At 38.1% G+C, this 24,182-nt stretch overlaps 1 protein-coding gene across 6 annotated transcripts; it reads right to left on the bottom strand.

Annotated features, from left to right (window-relative positions):
* Nucleotides 1-2,035: 2,035 nt before the first annotated feature.
* On the bottom strand, nucleotides 2,036-22,505 carry mRRF1 (mitochondrial ribosome recycling factor 1). 6 transcript variants are annotated; one of them, XM_083144564.1, is made up of 6 exons: nucleotides 20,808-20,960; nucleotides 20,328-20,596; nucleotides 18,495-18,635; nucleotides 16,083-16,293; nucleotides 9,775-9,928; nucleotides 2,036-2,479 (listed from the first exon to the last, which is right to left on the bottom strand). In XM_083144564.1, the coding sequence occupies exons 1-6, from the start codon at nucleotides 20,855-20,857 to the stop codon at nucleotides 2,396-2,398; spliced, it is 909 nt and encodes a 302-aa protein (XP_083000690.1). In that variant the 5' UTR covers nucleotides 20,858-20,960; the 3' UTR covers nucleotides 2,036-2,395. The 6 variants fall into 6 exon arrangements, with proteins under 6 accessions (XP_083000690.1, XP_083000685.1, XP_083000686.1 ...); XM_083144559.1 differs by lacking the exon at nucleotides 2,036-2,479 and adding an exon at nucleotides 4,910-5,171 and having other exon boundaries at nucleotides 20,808-20,976; XM_083144560.1 differs by lacking the exons at nucleotides 2,036-2,479; nucleotides 20,808-20,960 and adding exons at nucleotides 4,911-5,171; nucleotides 22,263-22,505.
* Nucleotides 22,506-24,182: the final 1,677 nt, after the last annotated feature.

Here is a 24,182-nt window from a genome sequence, read left to right as displayed (position 1 = left end):
TCTTTCTGTGGGGACATCTCAAAAGTAAAGTGTAAAGCACACATCCTGCGACCATTGCTGAACTGAAACAGAAAATTGCAGCAGAAATCACTGATATTCCTCGAGACTGATACAGCGGGAATTCCAGAGTTTCCACAGCAGACTTTTAGAATGTGTACGCCGAGATGGAACACATCTTTCTGATGTAATCTTTAAGAAGTAAAATGTCATAGTTAATGGCATACTACGTACATGCGTATCCATCATTAAATGTATTTTTTTTCTGTGATTATTCGTGCATTTTACGTCAATTGAAATTTTGCCATTTCTCTGCACCACCCATTATTAAGGAAGAGTTGCTAGAATGAGTTTGCATGTCTCCGATTTTGCTATACAAACAAAGTACAACAAAACAGAGAAGCGACTTTGATGGATTTCATTAAATATGTGCACACAAAAGAATATTGTTCACTGTTAGTTATTATTGTAACAAGAAAATATGAGTATTGTAATAAATTGTATAATCTTAACAAGCAACTTGAAACAAAGCTTTGATGAACTTGAGGACTTCACACATTGAAAGTCCTGGATGGGCCGTAACAATAAAATATATTATGTGCATCCAGAAAGTAAGTTTCCCACTCGACCACAGGTGGCAGGCCGTGCATATTGATACCGGTGTTGTGCATGCGTGAGAGGCACATGCCCTGGCTAGTGAATGTCCTAGAAGATGCCTCCCGAAAGTCCTCAGTAGCGTCGCGGCAGTGATGAAACATGGCGGTTCTTTTTCCATCACCCGCCACATGCGAGGTTTGTTCGGTGATCAAGTTCTTGAACGCACAAAACATACAGCTGATCAAAATTCATAGTCAGCTGGGCCAGGTATCATGAGCAAGCAGATGGTGCGTCGTTGGTGCAGGACATTTACTGAAGGCCAGCAAAATATGCATGACGATGAGCGCAGTGGGCGGCCATCGGCTGTTATGGACGAGCTTGTGGAGCAGGTGCAGCAGTGCATATTGGAGGATCGTCGTATCATGATCACTGAACTCAGCAGCCATTTCCTGCAGATTTCTTGGTCGTTGTTGCATGACATTGTTACCAAACGACTCTTGTTCCGGATATTGTGTGTCCGGTGGGTGCCGAAAAAACTGATGCCCAAACACAAAGGAAAAACGCGTGGGCATGATGCTGACATTTCTTCAGCGTTACCATGATGATGACGATTTTTTCAACTGGATCATCACAGGGGATGAAACGTGAGTTGCATACAGCACCCCAGAAAGCAAGCAACAGTCCATGCATTGGCATCACAGTGGATCTCCATGCAGGACGAAGTTCAAACAGATTGTGTCGGCTCGAAAAGTGATGTGCACTATGTTCTGGGACAGACAAAGCATTCTGCTCATCGAGTTTCTGCCCAGAGGTGAGACTGTGAATGCTAACCGTTACTGTGAAACACTGGGGACATTGCCACGAGCCATTCAGAATAAGCGACGTGGTAAGCTCAGTGCCGGGGTGACCTTGCTGCACGACAACGCGAAGCCGCATGTGGCTAGGTGCACTGCAGCCCTTCTGGACAGGTTCGTTTGGAAGGTGTTTAAGGTGTTCAATCATCCATCATACAGCCTGAATCTTGTTCCCAGTGATTACCACCTGTTCTTGCACCTGAAAAAGTTCCTGTCCGGTCAACATTTTCACAGCGACGAAGAGGTTCAGACGGCTGTCACACAGCGGTTCGGCACCCAGGCAGCAGACTTCTATGACACAGGTATACAGAAGTTGTCCCACGCTATGACAAGTGCCTCAATTCCGGAGGGAATTATGTTGACAAGTAACTGGACAAGTGTTGTATCTGTGGCAATAAATCATTGAATGAAATAATGTTTCCTTTTTGTGCACGACCCCCAGGAAACTTACTTTCTGGATGCGCCTAATATTTCAAGGTCAATGGTAAACGACAGGTTAACAGCCATTGTTCTAGATCGTTATGTACTGTTCTTTGATTAATGTCATGGGTTTGGACTGAAATAAGATCGAAACTTTTAATAGAAAATTATTTTATTTTAGAGTATCTTCTACTGTTTACTTGGCTTTCAATGACGAAGTACCATTTTAAACTGTCAATACATACATGTACACTGATATTTAGATCAAGGACCTGTGTGATTGAAACAATGTTATTTGTATCATATGTTGAATCTGTACTTTGTTTCTTTGTTTCGTTGGCTTGCACTGCTCCGGAGAATACATGGCTGTTGCACATATCTTGTGGGTTCATTCAGTTATCATCAGGGCATTATTTACCAGTGTTGCCTCCCATGGCTAGATGTTGACAAAGATTAAAAACTTCTCACCAATTTCTTCAGACTTAAGGATGTCATTTACACTTGCAAAATGGCAGAAGTTAACGTGATCAGTCTTTCCCAAGAAGTTCTTTCTGTTTAGTTTCTAAATTTTTTTCTGCTTGTGATATGAAGTCTCCTGCAATGGCCACTATCTGCAATGAAGCAAAATTCTAATAACATTGAAAATGAATGCAATGCCTCCACGATTAGAGGCCGTTGGTGAAGTGTAGGGATGGACGATAGAAATTTCATATCGTGATATATCGTCAACATATCATCTCCATAATATATATTGCCAAAATATAGTGATGATATATCACCGACAGGATATATATCCCCAAAATATCATAACTGTATATCGCCAACATGATATAAAGGGTGTCTCAAAATTAACGCAGGTTGGCAGTGTTCTGCGAGATCACACGTTGTAGTAAAAATGTTGTGGTTAGTCAATATGGAGCGCTTGTAATAGTATGGAAACTGTGGGCAAATTAACTGACATTTATAGTAGGAGAAGAGCCTGAAATGAAACAACTGTGACCTCTCACCATGCAATTTTTTTCCTCTGGGGAGTCATTAAGTCCAAAGTTTAAGCTGCAAAAATAAGAACGATTCTTGAATTGAAAGCAGAAATGTAAAGAGTTATCGACGGCACTGAGCCGCAGTTATGCGAAAAACTGATCCATAATTTTGTCAAAAGATTTTGAGTGTGCCAAATGCATCGTAAAGGACATTTGTCAGATATCCTCTTCCACATTTAATGACAGTGTTTGCCCTTTCAAATAATGTAACAACTTTGCCAACTAATAAATATATAAAATGTTGTTTTATTAACTCTTTCGCTGCGCTAGTCGCATTTATGCACAGCACGCCAGGTGCCTTGCTCCGCGAAAGTCGCATTATTGCGAGTTTATACTTCCACTCGCAGCGGGTGTCGCATTTCCGCAGTACGCCGCTTTTAGTAGCCTTCAGACATCTGTTGATACTATTTGGAACTATTTGAACTTGTAGTTTTGTTTATATCCGTATGATGTCGCTAATTACGCCTCTGTTTAGAATACGAGCGTTGAGTGCTCTGACATGTCAGTTTCAAATGCATGTTCGAATGTAAAAAACATGGCTTCGTCAAGTCGTCAACACTTGTCTGATAATGATGTTACTCAACTGTTGAATCAGAAGGTGAATTAAGTTATGACGATAATAGCGACAGTTTTTATGAGACTTCAAGTGGTGACAGTGATTGTATAGTGTCTGATGAAGAATTTGTACCACCGTCCGTAACATCATGGAGCAGAGTGCAAAGCAGCATTGATCTAGGTGCGGGAAGTTCGACACAGGCAAGTGCTAAGTTACTTGGTGACAGTACAGTATTTAGCACACCATTTTCTTGTTTCATCAAATATTTTCCCCGCTCAGTATTTGAACACACAGCAGAACAAACTGAAGTTTTCGCCACCCAGTATCTTGATACTACTTACGAATTTCCACGCCGCTCCACCACTCTGCATCATCCCATGTTTTGAGAAATACCATACCATCAGGGACTACAGAATGGTTTGCCAGTGCAAGGAATGACTTTTGTAATTTCTCTATAACATATTTTGCAATGTAATTTTTTAAAATTATTCTTTCTAATTTTTTTTTTCAAAATTTCAAAATTTTTCAAAATATCATACCACCAGGGACTACAGAATGGTTTTCCAGTGCAAGGAATGAATTTTGTAACTTCTCTCTCATATATAACGGAATGTAATTGCGAAAATTATTTGTTTATAAAAAAAATATTTTTTCAAATTTAATTACGCAGCCAAGGGATATTGTGTGCCAGAGAATTCCGCAGCGAAAGAGTTAAATTAAATCCTGCATTTGTTTTGGGACACCTTTATATCGCCAGAATATCATGACGATACATCAGTGACATGATATATATTGCTAAATATCTTGATGATATATCACCAACATGATATATACCATCAAAATATTGTGATGATATATCGTCTAGTAAATATCGCCTGAACAATATTTTTACAATATTGTGATATATTGCCCAACACTAGTGAGTCAGTGGTAAAATACAAAGATAAACATTTCTTGATTGAGATGAACTGTAAAAAAAAATACAAAATTCACACTGTACTTGGCTAAAAAAAATTAATTCTTTTTTTTTTTTATATAAATAGGGCAGTGAATAACAAAACCAAAACTATACTAGAACACTTTTCCAGTACCACCTGGCAGCAAGTAACACACCATTTATTGAAAACAGGTATTATATAGCCTTAAAGAGGGGCTTTTTGCCCCGCTTCCCTCTAAATTTGGTTCAACCAGCATTGTACAAAAGTTACAACATTTAGTTGTGATGAATTTATAATGTGGCTGTATAAAAAAAAATTGATGAACGTAAAAAGTTATGCACTGAATATATACAGGGTGACACAGGGAAGTGTAGTAATTTTTGAATTAACAGTATACAGTTAATGTGACACCAAACTTTATTTCTGGGGGTTGAATAGGTGTGGGAAATAATGCCATTTGTGTTACATAGAAAAAATCACATCTGGAAGGTGATGTCCATCTTCCATAATGCAGTTTTCCAGTCGAGAGGTGACGCTGCCCCACACGTGTTCCAATGTCTCCTGGCTGATCTGATGCACCTCCCTACGAATAGCTGTCTTCAGTTCATCTAATGAACGGGGTATGTTCATGTAAACTTGTTCCTTTAAATAACCCCACAGAAAGAAGTCGCACATACTCAGGTTGGGAGATCGGGGAGGCCAAGGCACATCTCCAAACCTGGAAATCAAATGACCAGGAAACAATCCCCGTAGGATGTTCATGGAATATCTGGCGGTGTAAATAAATGTAAATAAATGGCAATAGATTACACACATTATACAACAAAAATAATACAGTCTGATGTACAATTAACTGTATAATGTTCATTCAAAAATGATTACACTTCCGTGTCACCCTGTATAATGTATAAGTTATGATTCCAAATTTTAATATTGGAATAAGTGTTATGTTGATAACTTTGTAGGTTTCAATAATTTGACAACTCAGTTTCCATGATTCGATTCAATTGTTGTTTTAAGTACACTTTATGCATAGATAGGCTAATCGAGACTGAACCTACAGTTTAAAGTGGGATCCGAACCACTGTATTGACATGGGACCAATTCGTAAATGTTATCTTAATCATTCCAAGCCAAATCAACAAAAAAAGTGTCATTTCTGACCCAAGCATCTCGGATTTTTCTGAAACTCTACTATTTGGTAGTCTTCATGAAGATATGAAATACTGAGAAATTGTAGCTTCCTGTGTGGTGTAGTTATGGAGTTTTGGAGGCTTGAAAATACATACAATTGTCGATTTTTAGTCTGCGCTCGACACTTTCATGGATGCTCTTACCCTAATTGACGTAGAGAGCTGGTTGTAGTCTTGTTTGAAAGGACATGAAATAAGCTTTCCAACTGTGTATCACATCACTAATCACTATATTTAGAACAAAATATTTTCAAGGTCATCCACTTTGACCTTTGGACCTTGAACTTTTGAAGATGCATATCTTGGATTTCCTTGGGACTGAAATATATAGTTAACACAAGGTTACACTATAAAATAACCGAATTTAAAGTTGGGACGATTATGGGATAATTAAAGAAAAACAATTTTATTAGTATCAGTGTATTTTTTCAGCCAGTCATTTCTAGTGGGAGTTTGCAACACTGCACTATTGCATTGCAGATTTGCTAATGTGCAATACTTCTGCAACTAGAAAGTGAAGAATGTGTGCAGGAGTCTTGTTTGAAACAAGTGTGGTAGAATGTTGAATAGATAGTGTGACAGTTTTAATTTGAGCTGACTTTTTTTTAAGTAAGATACCTTGATCACCAGCATAATGGCACCATCCACATTAGAAAGCCTTGAAGATTTTGAGATCCGTGGAAACCTTGACAGTCCATTTTTTGATCATTAATAAGTATCACCTGGAAATTACCACCAAAGCAGGAACAAACAGTGGATATCCACAGACAGATCAACACTTGATACATCAATGAAGCCTGCAGAATTCATAGAAATTCTAGTCGAAAAAATGCACTCCTGATCGGAAATTTTTTCATGCCAACAAGCTTAATTTCTCAAGAACTTAAAAGAAACAGTTGATAGGCACTACAGTGTACTTTGTGATTCTGCAGAAAATTACTCCTGTGTGTTGCAAGATGTCTCACAAGGTTTTCACTGGAATAATGGTCAAGCAACAGCAATACATCAATTCACTATTTATTATGGAAATCCCAATACTTTGACAGTCATAACTGAAAATTTGGTTGCCATATCAGATAGCATGATACAGCATTAATTCACTTACTCCAGAAAGTACTTATTACATTTTTGAAGGATAAATTTGGTTTTGACGATATTTTACTTTTCTGATGTAGCAGCAGCACACTACAAAAATCGGAAAAATTTCATCAATGTAGCATATCATGAGGATGATTTTTCTATGTTGTGTGACCAATTTCCATTCCAGGAATCCAAAAGGTTCATGCAGTACTTCCTTTTACAAAATATGTCATACATATGAAACGTTATTCTGCATGTGATGAATTTACAGAACATCGTTTCATTATACAAGGTGTACAACTTTGCTTCCGCCGTTTTTCCCCAAAAATATGACGCTGTAATGAAAAACATTGCTTACCCAGGCATTATTCAAAGTATTGTCCATCGCTGGCCACTACTTTCTCCCATCTTTCGGGCAGCGTACGAATGCCGCGTCTAAAAAATTGTTCATCTTTGGAGGCGATCCACGAATCGATCCACTTTTTGACTTCTTCATAAGATCGGAAGTGTTGGTCAGCCAGTTCATGAGCCATTGATCTAAACAGGTGATAATCAGAGGGAGCGATGTCTGGAGAATAAGGCGGGTGGGGTAGGACGTCCCATCTTAATGTTTCCAAGTACGTTTTCACCACTTTGGCAACGTGGGGTCGTGCGTTGTCATGCTGCAAAATCACTTTGTCGTGCCTCTCGCTGTATTGCGGCTTGCTGTGTCACTCCCAATGATCGTGCCAATTCTTCTTGAGTTTGACGCGAGTCTTCACTCAGCAATGTCTCCAATTCTGCATCTTCGAAAACTTTCTGTCTTCCACCACTATGCCGGTCTTCGACGTTAAAGTCACCGTTCTTGAAGCGTTGAAACCACTCACGACAGGTTCTCTCACTTATAGCGTCCTCACCATACGTAGTGGAGAGCATTCGATGAGCCTCAGCCGCAGTTTTCTTCATATTGAAACACAAAAGTAGAACCTCCCGCAAATGGCGAGAATTTGTCTCTTACACTGACATTTTCAATCGCAAACAACTTCACGATGCACACACCACTCGATTAATGTTTGAATGGGGTTATCTTGACAGAGGTCCAAGCTAACTGCGTGACGTCTGCGATCTGCTTCTTTCGACCGCTACTTCCTGTTGTTACCACCTGTCGGAAAACGGCGGAAGCAAAGTTGTACACCTTGTATGTTCAAATGCCTTAGAATTTACAGATATTACTGGATATTTTACTTGTGTATATAATAACAACTGGTGGCTAGTGTGTGTTTAGAAAGTGTCTGAAGACAACGGGGATTTACAAATTAACTTTCTTCAACGTCATGGACCATCAGGATCATTTGGTCCAACTGGACATTTGTTGGGTCCCAACGTGCAATGTTCTAACAAAAGTGGACTCTTCCACTGCTACAAGAAGAATGTACACTTTAACAATGGATGAAAGCCAGCTTGAAATGCAAGAACTGAATGAATGAATACTGAAGAACAACCTGTGAACTATGGAGCATGTAAGTTATTTCTCAGGAAACAAACATTCTTGTCCATTTTTCACTACTGTAGATAATCATATTATTCTTAAATGTAAAAATAACAACAGTGTTGCAAACTACTACTAGAAACGACCGGCTGAAAAAAAATACACAGTAATTAAATTGTTTTTCTTTCATTATCCCATAATCGTCCCAACTTCAAATTCAGTTATGTTATAGTGTAACCTTGTGTTAACAATATATTTCAGTTCCAAGGAAATCCCAGTATGCATCTTCAAAAGTTCAAGGTCCAAAGGTCAAAGTGGATGACCTTGAAAAGATTTTTATTCTAAATATAGTGATGTGATACACAGTTGGAAAGCTTATTCATGTCCTTTCAAACAAGACTACAACCAGCTCTCTATGTCCATTAGGGTAAGATCAATAATCCATGAAAGTCTCGGGCACAGACTAACAATCGGCAATTTTTTGCATTTTCAAGCCCTCAAAACTCCATAACTACGCCACACAGGAAGCTACAATTTCTCAGGATTTCATATCTTCATGAAGACTACCAAATAGTAGAGTTTCAGAAAATTCTGAGATGGTCGGGTTGTGGACTTTGTTGATTTGGCATGTCATGACCTAATGTTCAAATAATGGTGGAACAAGGGAAAAGGGCACATGACTGATGAAAGTATGCTTTCCGACAATGCAGAACTAGATATTGAAAATTTGGGTTCTTGCAAAGATACAGATAAGATTACTAACAGTATAATATACAGTAAGTGTGGAAAGTTATATAACTTAAAATGTTTACAGTTAACAGCATTGCATTTGAGTATTTCTGATACAACATCCCAACAGTATGTGTGCGAGGTATGTGATCCAATGTTTGACCAGCTTAAAATTAAACATAATAAAGATACTAATGTTACTGCATTAATTCATAAAATGGTTGATGGTAAGCTGTAGCTTACTGAAAGTCAGGAGCAGATGAAACAGCAGCTCACTGATCAAATGAGGAATCACCGAGCCACATATTTATGGTGTGAATAAAAGATCAAGATTTTGGTACCAAAAATGGTCAAAAGCATGACAAAATACCACTCTTTTAGTATATGTAATGCCCATGTCCCAACTTTTTTTTTTTAAAAAAAAAATGGAAATTACGCAACATTCCTGAATGCTGTAATTTTGGACAATTTGAAACTTTGGTGCTTTGCCCCAGGTCCCCACTTGACTTTTAATTCTTGCATGCTGTTTAAGCGCAATTCACAATATTGACCATACATGGAGGTGATATGATCACCATCATGCTCACGCTGCTTTTAACCACAGTGTTGGCTCAGGTACCCAGCATGAGAATTGAACCTTGGTCTCCACGTAGCAGTCAGATGGCGTACCAACTTGACCACTGCAGCTCTGTTGACTTGCATGTAACAACCAAAAACAAAACAAAAAACGTTCTTCCTGGTAACTGCACATTCCATTTGACACCAACAGTTCTCTACCAGATTTAAGTCAAGGATATTCGGACCACACTTACAATTTTAAGGGGTGATGTACTTTCTTTAAACACCAATGTGAAACTTATCCACAGGCTAGAATCAGTTGGAATGGTAAAAACCTAACATACCTGTTCCTGTGCCCTGAAGATCAGATCTGATGACATGTCCTTCTTCTTTGCTTTCCTTATGTAGTCATTTTGCACATCCTTTATGTTATCCCTACACTTCACAAAAAGCATCTTGGCATTTTTCGCTAAACTTTCTCTGTGTTCCTTGGTAACTCTGAAAATATGAGGAACATGAATCAAATTTTTGAACAATTTAAAGCAATGCACTGTTATATATTGCCATTTCAATGTATATCGTCATTTATATTCTAAGACTGCCAATGTTCATATAGATACTTGATTATTATAGCAACAAATATATACACTTTTCATGTGTTTTATTTATTTACATTTCTGGCAGATATCGTATTTACTCATGTATAATGCACACTTTTTTCCAAAATTTTTGCTCTCAAAAACTGTGCTGCGTACTATGGACGGGATAATTCAAACAGTCAACATGAAACCGTACAAGGTCATTCCATGATTTTGGGACACTTGCATTGATTTTTCATGTTTACGGAAGCCTATCATGTTATATATCGTTGGAAAGCTTAAATCCTGCAGTTTCTGAATATGGTAACAGTATTCCATTCAAGATAACAACACTAATGTGAAATGCGGTTGAAATAAGTTCATCACAAAATGAAGGAACGTTCTGATTTCTATGGTACTTTGAATGAAAGAAAACTAAGGAAAAAGAAAACAATAATTAAAATGTATTACTGGCCAAATAATAATATATACATGGAGTGTATAAATTCCTTAATGGAAGAAACCTTGTGCTGCTAACTGCTAGTTTGAAGCAAATCCATAATGTAATTTTCATCTCGCTTTCTATTATTACAGAATAAATAAGGTGGTTCAAGAGTGAAAGCTTTGGGATGCTAAACACAGTGGAGGGAGAGGAGAAGGTGGCATGAGTTGGAGACTTATTGTTTACACAAGAGGATATTCTTGGTCCACACAACAGGTGACTCATTGAATACGTGATGTTATTCACTCTTGATCAGCATAGCAACAGCTTTACAACCTACAACTAAGAAAGCCATTTCTTGAAACTGGATTGTACTGTGCATTATATACGAAATATAATTTTTTGTAACTTTTACCTATCAAAAACCAGGGTGCGCACTATACACGTGTAAATACGTTATTCTATTCTGTTTCAAACAAATTGTCATCAAGGAATTAAACTAAAAAGTTGATTTTAGCAGGTTAAAAGATAGTTCACAAATAACATTAAATTTCTGCGTGAAATTTCGTGTTTCTGAGTTGCACAATTGGATTTTTTTTGCCTGATTAAATTCGAAGGCTCACTACCTTCATTCACTCAGGGTATGGCATCTGGAGTGGTGATAGTAGTGTGTCACTTCTCTGTTAGTTTCCAGGTGGCGGTAGTTGCATTTTCTCCCATTTGGCAGTGCTGATGTGTGTCCCAGTACCTTTAGTGCAGGGGTTCCCAAACTCTTTCGTTTCTCGGCACGCTTAGCATTTCAAGATTTGTCTATGGTGCCCAAGTCAGAATGTAGGTCTATCTAACACTTGCAATGCTCAGATAGTGCGATTAGGTTGCTTACCTTAAGTTAAAAAATAAACACGTATTTCAAATTCATTTTGTATGTAAAAAGTGCTAAATAAGCACATATTTGTAACAATCATTTCAGTGGAAAAATTGGAACCCCTGTAAGCCAGTCACGGCGAACACTTTGGGAACAACTGTCTTCATTCACTAAGGCAGCGAGCCATCGATTAATCGGAAAAAAAACTATCCAACACGAAACTTCACGTAGGAATACTTAAACTGCATTTACCACATCCATCGTGAACATAAAATTTCTTACTACTAGGGCTCGGATAATTATGTATTTTGCATATTGAAGGATTTTTAACTAAAAATGCATATTTCATATACAGGTGCATATTTGTATGAAAATAAGTTGATGTTGTGCATATTTTTGTACCCACAACCAACACCGAGCATATACTGTATTTATTATTCTTCTCCTTGCTCTTCTCTTCTCTTTTTGTTATCTTTTCTCTGTCTTTCTTCTTTCCTTTGTCCTGGATTGTATGAAATGTGGCAAATTCGTCTTGCCTGAAAAATTCCATTTGTCAATTAGAAAACAAAGGGTTACAACTTCAAACAAGCATCAAAATTATAGAAGATGTTAAAGAGGCCCTCGTCCAGGGTGAAGATCCTGTGTATGTACAGAAATTGGATGCAGTATTGAAAAAGAACAGTGGGTATGCAACAATGGTGAAAGTTTGCAAAATTCTGCATAAATGGACGAGTTGATGATCTGGAACTTGATGTGTCTGACTTCATTGCCCTAAAATACAGTCCACTTGTATCTTGCGAAGTGGAACGTGTGTTTTCTGAATATAAGACTATTTTAGCTGAAAAGAGGAGTTTCAAGTTTGAAAATTTGAGACATCATGTTGTTATCAAATGCAATCATTATCTTGATCTGTAACGTATTGTGTTTCATTCAACGCAGAACCATATTAATTGAAAAAAATCTGTGTAGCGAATGAGCATTCAGAATAATGCATATTCATTGCCTGGCATGTAATCTTTCATAGTTTGCAATATACAGCATTTATAAATTAAACGGGTTTTCAAACTGCATATTTTACACTTTTTAGTGCATATTTTGTGTTTTTTTAGTGTATAACTATCAGAGTCCTAGTTATTACAGTGAAGAAAATTTTGTGGAATTTTGAAAACAAGTAGATATGACAACAGAACTTCTGCCGCTTCTACTCCTCCGTCTCTCCACAAACCCAATGACAATTCTGGGATCGAAAGCTCGGACAGACTTATTATGTTTAAAGTGTCTTTTATCAAGCTGTTTACATGTTTTGTGTGGTTTTTAACAAGGACATCAAAACTTGGAGAAATTGATGAAATTAGATCAAAATAGTTGATAATTTCGTGCACAAAGATTTGGGTAATTATTGTCCATTTCCAGAGACTATATGTGTTTGATTTCTTTCTTATATATTATGTATCTATTTGTTTTATTGGAATAAATATTATGGCTCAAGGTTACCAACGCCTGACTACCATGTGAGGGACCCATGTTCAATCCCCGCCGGAGGAGAACAGAGATTTTTTCCACCTGTTTAAGTGGCTCTGGTGCCCACCCAGCATCGTATAAAGTGGGTACCTGAAGGAAACTCTGGGGAGTAAAGGCAGCCAGGGGCGTGGAGCTGATCACATCATCCCAGCTCGGCCGAGATCAAGAAAGTGTGGAGCCCTAAGCCATGATGCAAAGCACAGTGGAGTACTTTACTTTTTTTCTCAAGCTTACCTATGTAGTATTACAAATTCAAAGTTATTCTGGATATTTGACACAAGATAACGCCTTATGCCACGTGTTGGAAATTATATTTTGTTATTTATAAACAAACACCATACAAATTACAAATGGTTGTATTTCACATACCTCTTGTTCTTATTACAGAAGGTAAGGTTTGATTTTCGTAGCTCCACTCCAATGTTCACACAAATAGCTTATAATGCCTTGTGGTGAATTTAACATGTTTGTCTTGTCTGTCAGACAGCAGCAAAACAAAAAGGAAACTCAATATATTGATCAATATTGGTGTGTAAATTTTCTTCTCCAATTATATGCATTAAATTACAAAGAAATTTGCTTTAGAATATTCAAGAATTGCATCAGAATATTAAAATATATATCATGTAATTACAAAATATAATTTTCTGTGCAAAATTAAAAAAGTTTGAATTTTGCATAATTTTTAGGATAATCAGACTCTGTGAAAGTGTCACGTGGCATTTTTGCGGACCCCTTGAAAGATTAAAATGCCGGAAAAGTATCGGTATACAGAACGTCGATCCGCGTATATGTGTCCGATTTTGAACCATCACCCCTGTGCACAGAATCGACCGATCCAAGCGGTTAAAAGCATGGGAGGACGGTTAGAACTTGTAGTATCGTGGCACTATCACGAATGTGTGTTGTGTGTATCATGGCTCCACAGGTGAACTGTTTTTGAGAGGGGTACGTAGTTGCACTTTTCCACACCAAATATTCGATGTCAAAAATTCAGAAACAATGCAAAGAACATGGATGTGCGTTGGGTTCGATGACCATCAAGAACATAATCAAGCGGCATAAAAACCACGAGGTTCCAGCTATTCAGTCACCCACCAGGGGGACGAGGAAGGGAGCTTGCAGTGCAGTGATGCCACCCGTGTCTCGGAAGCTGCATCAAATGGCACTAAAGGAAACCTCCCGACGCAACGTGTGATGGCCACACGACTCCACGTGGCCCAGTCAACTGTGAACCACACCCTGTGTGAGAAATTAAACCTCCGGAAGGATTTAAAAGCCGTGAACATTACCTCAGTGAGGCCTATCGGTGTAAGGTCTCATCACATACATCTCGTTCTACTAAGAACTTTCTGCCACATATGGTGACAGACATCGGCATTCGGGGTATTTCATTTCATGATATACTGGTGAAGTCACCGGATGCGAGTCCCATGAATTTCTGTGGGTTTGGTCTACTGAAACGAGCACTTTCCTCTCATCGTGTCACCAATCTCCGGGGCCTGTGGAAAGCCTGTCAGGAGGAATGGCAGAAGATTCCACTTCCTGTACTTCATCGTAACCTCTTACAATGGAAGTTATGGTGCAGGGCTATTGCCAAGACACACGGTGATCACATTGAGGCCAACCGATGGTGACCCCGTGGATTTTCATAAGGTAAGTGCTAGTCCAAAATCGGACACATATACCCGGATCGACCTTCTGTATGAAAAACTAAATATGCTGACAAAGGCAGTAATTTATTTTATTAAAAACATAAACTAACGTAACGTTTCAACCTTCTAGCAAGGTCTTCTTCAGACTCTATATCAAGTACAAAAGTAACCAGATACAACAAAAAGGGTAATATATATGCACAAGCATTACTCCCTCCAGACTATTTAGAAAGTTGTTTGGAACTTTCTAGCAGATGACTTTCACTTTCCAACTTTACTTTCACCTAAAAGGCTAAACACAATTACTTCCATGTAGAATGTGGTTGGACTTTTTAATCTCACGCTCTTTTCCCTTCATTTTTCTTCCTTCTCCTCTCCTCTTTTTCTCTTGTCCTTTCCACTCTTTCCAACATCTTCTTCCATTCTTTGTTTAACTTCAGTCCCCCATTCCAGTTCATTGTGTCTTCTTCGCCTTTCTTCTCTATTTCCTTGGCTTCCTTCCATTTTCTCACTAGCATTCTCTTCTCCCTTCCTATCTGCTTAGCCTCATCCCACTCTATGTCATGTCCTGTTTCTCTTGTGTGTTTAAATATTGCATTTCTCTCTCTCTTAAGTCGTACATCATCCTTATGTTGTTTCAACCTGTCTTTCAGCCTTTTTTCGGTTTCTCCTATGTACACACTCTGACATTCTTTACATTTTACTTCGTAGATAATCCCTTCTTCTTCCTCTTCTCTGTTTTCCTTTTTCTTGTTAGCATTCCTCGCTATTCCTAAGATGCTTCTCCCTCCCTTCCTGTAAGTTTTAATTCCTGCTTTCCTAAGCACTTTGCATATCTTTTCTGTGGTCTTCCCCATACTCCTTATTCCAAACCTTCTCTCCTCTTTTTCTTTCTCTTCCAATTCTCCCCTGCCCGTTGTCTTACTTCTTCTGTTTATGTCCAGTCTATCCTGTACTTGATACAGAGTCTGAAGAAGACCTTGCTAGAAGGTTGAAACGTTACGTTAGTTTATGTTTTTAATAAAATAAATTACTGCCTTGGTCAGCATATTTAGTTTTTCATAATCATGGAAACAAGGCTTAATGGAGTTATTCTGTATGAATTCCTACCGATATTTTCTGATACATCGGCATTGGTTCAGCCCTAGTTTTTGGTAACTTTTCATTTAATTAAAATTATTTTTTCTGGAGTTCGACAAGTATTGACTTAACCTGTTTCTTTTTCACCTGACCCTTCAATTGAGGAGCTACTTGAAATATAAAATTGTGGACTCTAATCTCAAAGGTCGGAAAAAAAGGCAGAGCCTTCAAGGGCTGTTGTGTCATGAAGGAAGAGGAGGATTGGAATTTTGTAGTGATTCATTTCGTTTCTCTGACCAGTGAGTGAATTACCATGCTATGCAGCTTGAAAGATACAGTTTCATTAAACTTTTTTTTGTGTGTAAAGAGAAGATTGTTTAACATTGAACACACACCTAACTGAATCGTTGCTGGTATAATTGTTCACATTGTTTCTAACACTTGCCCTTCTAAAAGTATTCTAACATACAGATGTGTAGTGTGTTTTATTTTCAAACAAAGTGATACGTACGTTGGTACAGGAATAAATAACGTGGTACCATCTTGCTGAGGATTCAGGTTCATTCCGGATTCTCTAATTGCTTCAAGTGCAGCAGGGATAGCCTGTGGGAATGCAGACATGTTGATCACAATTGTTTTAGGGTTCTTTCGCACAATTTGCCCTAGTTCTTGAAGAACATGTTCGTTACCATCAACATTTACAGGAAGAGATTCTATGGAACCTATAATCAGAAGGAAGAAAAAAAAAATATTGTAGAGATGGAGCAATAACAAATTCTAACCAATACCAATTAAGAACTAACATAATATTTACTGACATTTATATTTCATCATAGTGACATTCAATGACAAATATTCCACAAAGAACCTAATTGGTCAACCTATCTTCTTAACCTTTGGTGGACAAAGCCTCTCCTACCTCAGCCTCTTGGGATGGGAACTCTTCAGGTGTGCACTTTTCAAACTTGCCTTAATGTACACAAAATATCTTAGCAAAAGAATTCATTGTCGTAGAGACATGAAATAGTTTCTTTTATTATTATTTTTGCAGTATGACAGGACTCTTAGAGTTGGTAAAAGAATACATTTTACCTTCCAATAATGAAAGTTAAGAAGAAACAAATTGAAATATTACACAAAAATTCATATTTGGCACGGCCTATGGCCACCACAACAGACCAAAGTAAATGATAATAATGTATGTAGCAGTGCTACATTCCTACAAAAAAACAGTGTAGCCAGCTTACAGAATAGATTTCCGGAATCTTGATTTTGGCACCGACCTTATGAATGCAAATGCACTAAATTAGAAAAAATCTTTCAACAATGCTGTTAGGAAAATAATGAAAATTATGCATGTTGCATAATTCCATCATATGTAGACACCGGAGAAGTGTTGCATGGCAGACCCCATGAGACACCCGTACCTGAGAAAAATATTGTCTGGTATCAAAGTTTAAATCTGAACCAATACTTTCTGCATCAACCGATACCGATACATCAACATCGGTATCGACACAGTCCTACAATATGCCTACACAGGCCAATACTGAATAATCTGTCCCATCCTTACACCTTGCATAGCACTACTTTTCTGTTTTTGTGGCCTAAGACTTACCTGCAGACATTCAAATTTTTAAATGATGTAATTTGGTTACAGATTTGCAATTACAAGTTGTAGATTATTGGCAATAACAGATACAATCTCTTAAGGATGAGAGGTAAGTTTCCTTACATGAAGAGTGAATAAGAAGCAGACCTATGTTGCCTGGTGTTAGACAGAAAAGCTAACCTCTGTTAAATAACATATCAGCTCAAAGGCACCAAAAGAACATTCTGATAATGTTAATTTGGGAGTGTTTACATTCTTTAGACGAAACACATGGGAGTCTAAACATGTTTGTTGACATTATTTTCAATAGTCTCTATCTAGCATGATAATCAAAATAAGGAACTGCTTGTAACGGTACAACAGAGGATTTTCTTTTCCAATTTTTGAGGCAGAACTGAAATAAACAGTCCATTACATATTTACAATTTCCTCTTCCAGTTATTATTCAGAGCAATTGAAATCAGAAGCTACTTCCCTAATCTATTAAGTTAATAACAAAAAAAAAAATGGGGAGGGGTGCACGGTTCATCATATTTTGGGTAAAATTTGATATCTTGTCATTTGTGGCTACAGAGGAGAAGGGACTAGCTAACTATTGTACATCCTTAGACCTCATCAACACATAAATACATTATAGTATCCTCAATGATATTTTTCACTAAGGGGTCAGAATACTTTACATGCTGGGAGCTACTCAAAACTGTGCTTTGCCACAAAATGGAGCAAATAGAGTACACCAGATAATCTTTTCTATTTACAAAATAATGTCCTGCACCGTGGCTGCATGGTTTAAGGTGCAAGCTTTGGGCTCTGGCTACGGGATGCAGGCAGATTCGAGTCTCCTAACTGTAACAACTTTCTTCCTGAAATTTCTGCCTGTGTATGGAACCAGTGGCCTGTAACCATTGTGAGGAAACTGGGGCGATATGAATGAGTAGCATAACTAGAACATTGAAACATATGACGATGACTGGGGGTTCATCGTGCTGACCACACGTCACCCCGTAACTGGTTGGGTGATCATCCACCTCAGCAGATGGGAGTGAGGCTGGCAGTTGATAGTAGGCACTGGCTCTCACGGGCTGTTACAGGGGTTATTTTTATTATAATTTATAGAGCAATAAGAAAATGCTAATATTGTGCATTCAATTGTGAACTACAGCATTTATAGACAAAATGCCTACTTACAAATAAACTCTTACATTATTATTTGAAACACACACCACAAAAAATTGTTTTTTGACATTAAACCATCACCCACATAATTACTGACATTGTTACATATAGAACAATTACAAGAACTTACTCTACCTGTAGCTGATCGTAAAGATACATGCTTTATGTAATCGTTTTTTAAATTCTCAACAGCTTTATGCAACTGGGTCTTAAGTTTTTCAACATCAACTACTTCAGCCAGTTCATCTTCCCTTATTTCAACTTTTTTGCTCTTTCCTGAAATTATAAATGAAAATGCATCATAACATTTAAAAAATAAATTACAGATCATAATTTAATTTACTATGATATTAGTTTCCTATATGTAAGAACTCACTTTTAAGCAAATAGTATATTTTCTACATTGACAAATCTAGGATGTTCGAGAAAAAAACACTTGCATAAAAAAAATTGCAATTTTACATTATTTGTGTTATTCTTTTAATAGCAAACATCACAGACATGTTGGATCATCACTGTTAAGAATCTTTATACATGTCCAATAGAAAATTATACTTATAAAATTTTCTTTAATTGATTCGGTGGGACTTAAACGAAAGGAACAGAAAATTCCAGTTTGCTACTTACGACCCTATTTGCATCCTTCCTTCCAAAAAATGTCCCCATTCCTAAGTGGCAAATTTACATTTCAAAATAGAAGGAAAGTATACCTGGTTGCTATTCTGAAGTGAATATGTTCACATATGTACAGCATGCACATTTGTGATCTTAGGAATGTTTGTGGAGTGAATTTGTCTTCTTTATAAAACCTCCCAACTACCACCTGCTAACCACGTTAAGTGGTCGAATTTCAATTTTGCCAGCAAAGTTCTCAGGTTTGGTAGCAACCTGGACATGTGTGTTCTTTGTGAGTGTCCCTTCATCAATTTCATCTAACCATCACTCATCCTCGTTGACGTAACTGGCAAAAAGTGGCAGGAGAGAGACATAAAAAAAAGTTGCTATCCTGTCATCCACCTTTGTTGGTGTACTAAGAATTTAATCTTGGTAATCATGCCAATCCCTGTGGCAGAGCAGTTATCACAGCATGCTACGACAGAAGGGGCCCTGGGTTCAAATCCTGGACTAGGCACGGGTGTTTTATGTGAGTGTCCTTCACCAATACATAATTAGGTAACAGTTCCGTATATCGGAAACACATTTCTTCATTTTTACAGAAGAAACTACTTTGACCGGGAAATCATGTATTTTTCAAGAGAAATAACTCACCGATGTACAATTGACATTGCTTTCGCTACGTGAACTGCATGCTGCGTCCATTTGATGACGTAAGCCCCTGTCAGTGATACCAACCCCCTTTTTTTTCACTATGCTTGCCTAACCAAACCTTATCGGAAATAGTTCATGGGGCTATCCATGAATGGTTCGTGGGGTTACATCATCGAATGCACGCAACATTGGATTCACGTAGTGGAAGGACATAGAAGCAACAGCTTTCGTTCATTGGAGAAACATTAATCTTAAAAATACATGATTTACAAGCGAAATATATTAAGCAATGGGGAAAAAACACTTCCACAACCTTTCAAAAGTGTACGGAAAGTCAGTTCTGTAAGTACTTTCTCCTGTAAAATTGAAGAAATACATTTTGGGCATACTAAAATTTTACCAACAATTGGTAAATACGAACCATGCGAAACACAAAATATCCGATCTTATTGTGTTTCTGGTATACGGAACTGTTACCCATCATTCATCTCCACGATTAGCCAAAAGTGGCAGAAAAATCGAACAACAATAAACAAAATCATACAAAACACATGGCCTGTATCAGCCAATAGGCCTACTGATTGAGCAGACTTTACTCCACACCTTGCAATAAATAAATAAATAATAATAAAAAAAATCTTTAATAGCTATGCAAACATTTATTCCATTACGATAAAACCTTCTCACACTGTTGCTTACCTTTGTCGCCTTTTTTCTTATCCTTGCCTTTAGCATAACCTCTGCAAATCACTTGCGGAAGTAATTCTATTCTATAGCAATTAGACAGTAGGAACATGTTTGAGCACCTTATTACTTGATTGTGTGCCAATTGTCTATACTGGCAATAGGTGAGATTGCTAGTATTCCTGCCTTGCAGAAGCAATTGTGACTTCCAAATTAACAATCGCATACTTGCTTTCGTAACAGGCCTCCAGAATGAGATTTGTGTTGACATGGTTTGGGGGAGTCTGAAATAATAAATACTGATATTACTAATGGATATGAACCACACATTAATATACAGTACTAATATAGTATAAGAGAAACACCTATAAATCATATATTTCGCACTTTTTGACATTGCTAACGTACTATTCTGCATTGCGAAACATTTCCTAAGGTGAAATAATGAATTTCTAATGAAAACAATGTCTATTTCTTACATTAACAAGTACTTACTGTTGTTCCTTATTTCCCACAAACCATCCACGGGTAGCCCCCAAATCCATTGATGTTAGCCCAAAAATTCACGATAGCCTCATGAACCATCATGGGGACGAGGTATGCCTACTAGGTTAGGTTAGGATCCATTAGCACTCCTTTCGTTTAATTTAGCATATACGGACAACATCAGCTTGTAGCAGCAGCAATATTGCGTATTGTGCTCTCGTGCAGAAAGCAAATGGCGGCAGCAGCAATAACACGTTGGAAATAGATTTTTGTAGAAAACCACATGCATTCGCATTACATTCCCAAACATCAACAACGCTACAGAAAATGATTTGCGTAAGTACTTTTTCCTGTAAATTTGAAGAAATCCGTCTCCGGTATAGTAAAGTGTTACCCAGAAAGCAAATGGCGGCAGCAGAAACAGCATGTCGGACAGAGATTTTCGCAGAAAAAGACATGTTTTCGCATTAAAATGGATCAAAACTAGATTCATGAACTTCCACAATGCTACAGAAAATGATTTCCGTAAGTACTTTCTCCTGTAAATTTGAAGAAATCCATTTCCCTTATACTAAATGTTACCTAATATACATAGTATTATATACTATAATGAACAGTTCACCTTTACGATCTAGGTGTCTGGGTGGAAGCATTTTAAGCCTCCTGGTGACGCAGTGGTATAGTCATTGCCTTGTAATCAAGGGGTCCCGGGTTCGATACCTGGTGGAGGCACCTGGTGGTTCGGATCCCACTTTAAACTGTAGGTCGACTTCCGATTAGCCGTACAGTGTAATGTGAATGCATGTGGTTTTCTACGAAAATCTATTTCCGACGTGCTATTGCTGCTGCTACAAGCCGATGTTGTCCGTATATACCAAATTAAACGAAAGGAGTGCTAATGGAACCTAACCTAACAGTGGACTTAAAACGCCAATTCAATCAATGGAAGCATTTTAGAGAAGGCCGTACTTTCGTTGAAGATGATACCCATTCAGGAAGACCATCAGCGTCAAAAAGTGATTCAGTGGTGGAGAAAATTAATGGAGTGGTTCGTTCCAACCATCGCCTGACAGTTCGTGAAATGGTTGAAGAGGTTAATATCTGAAAAATGTTAACATCATTTAAATGTTTAATATCGCGGGGGAAGGGATATATATCATTGCTGTAGTGAACCCTAGAAGATTTTTATCAAAAATAACTTAAACCGGTCATTTATCCTCCAGATTTTCAGAATAACCTAAATTTACCCTTGCAGCCGCCTGGTTGAGAAATTCTTCATAACCTCTGAAGTGATTTAGTTTGCACAAGAGTTCACATATGATAGAATCTTCAATATCAGTTTTTTAGGTCAAGCAAATATAGTATAGTTACCCTGGAACGTAATAAATCTATTTACTCTAAGTTATAGCATAAAATAACACAAGATATGTACTTATTGGATATATTAAGTAAATAAATACACACAGAGTGAAGATCAGCAAGGAAGACTTCTTCTTCTTCTTCATGCCCCTCACCGCTTGAATGGTAGCAGTCTTGGGCAACGGTCTGAGAACATTGAGGGCTAGAAGTTCGCGCACTAATATAAACAGCACAATATTGTTTTACACTTCACTTCACTGTCACTATAATACAGTAATGATGAGGGATGTAGTCAAAAGCGAAGTTCGCACTGTCGGGCAAATCCATAGAGAATCCACATAGTAGAGGGGGAAGGAGATGAAAGTAGAGTGGGCAAGGAGAAGGGAAAAGCAAGCTTTTGTCGAAGGAGTCTGTGGAGGAGTGCCTGACGTTGCGTGATCCAGAGCGGGCATTGGAAAAATAAATGGGTGGGGGTTTGTTTATGTTCTCCGCAGGTACAATTGGGAGAAGGAGTTTGGTGAATTCGTGCCAGATGCTCGTTTGTGGTCACGTGCCCCGTTCTAAGGCGTAGGATACAGGTGATCACTTCACGAGGCATTTTTAAATGATGAAACCAGGGTCGAATAGGGAGTTTATCATAGAACCATTTGTAAGTAGTGGTTTTTGCCACTGCGTCATGAACCCAATTTTCCCACTGAGAGTGAATTTTTTTTTTTGACCCGTGGGAGAAGATCAGTATAGGCAAGTCGGATAGGAGAGGGGAAAGGAACGTCCACAGCTGTTTTGGCATAATGATCCACAAGGTCTTGATGAGGATTAAGATTGCTATGCGCTTTGACATAGGTAAACTGTACGCGTTGGGCTTTGTTTTGGAGGTGAAAATACTCTTGTAAAATTAAGATGGGAAAGAGTTGCAACCGATAAGCATCCTTACCACAACGAGCGATCGTGAATAATACGCTGAGGGCATCTGTGAGAATTAAAGTTTGCGTGTATTGTGCTTCTCGAGCGTGGATCAAGGCCTGATAAATGGCATAGCACTCTGCCGTGTAAATAGACGCTTCTGACGATAGGGAAAATTGTCGTACAACATTGTACTGAGGGACATAAAAGGCACATCCAACGCGGTCGGCATCTTTGGACCCGTCTGTGTAGATAAAAGTATGGTCGGGCCAGAGCTCTTTGTAATATTCGTGTCGACCGAAATCAGTAAAGTTAATATTAGGGAGAGGGGCGGTGAGTATTGGTGAAGTGTATATCAAAGGGAATGTAAAGCTGAGATGGTAGGCGTCGCGATCAATATTATAACAAGATAAAAAGAAAAGCCGAGGGCGAGAGCGATCGAGAGTTAGGGTTGCATTCAGTTGGCGTTGAATAGCGAATACGGTATTGAAGGGGTGAGGGTGTCGTTCCCATGTTTTCAATATGTATTTCGTGGTAGAGTACTCTCTCCATAAACGCTCACATTGGGACTAGATGCCATTAATCCGAGGCAAAGGCGGAGTGCCTGACGTTGTAAGATATCCATTTTTTGGAGCCAGCGATCAGACATCCCGCCCAATACGGGCGCCGAATAGTCAAAAAGTGAGCGAAAGCAATTCTTTTAAATTAATAGCATAATGGAGGGGTGGCCCCCCCATTTGGTAGTGGCAAGCCCTTTCAAAATGTTGATCAATTTTTTCCCTCTTGTGAGCAAATATGTAAGATGTGGTTGCCAAGTTAATTTACGGTCGAAATGAATACCTAAGTATTTACAGGTTTGGACCACCGGAATTTGATGTAAATGAGTTAATGTATTGGGATAGCGAGTAAGCATATACGGATTGAAAATAATAATCTATGATTTCTCCGGGGAAAATGATAAGCCGCGGAGCGCTAATTGATCACGTAATTGAATGATAAATTTGCGTAGGTCTAAGATGCCTCGAGTGGCATCTGATGTGCTATTGTAAAAACAAAAATCGTCAGCATATTGAAGGATATGATGATTAGAATTTAGTGTTTGATGCAAGTATTGTGTATATA

The sequence above is a fragment of the Lepisma saccharinum genome, chromosome 23 (genome assembly GCF_977018435.1).
Source record: "Lepisma saccharinum chromosome 23, izLepSacc3.1, whole genome shotgun sequence".
In the NCBI taxonomy this organism is placed as follows: domain Eukaryota; kingdom Metazoa; phylum Arthropoda; class Insecta; order Zygentoma; family Lepismatidae; genus Lepisma; species Lepisma saccharinum.
Note: the sequence above shows the minus strand (reverse complement) of the source record. Positions and strands in the feature narration are given on the sequence as shown.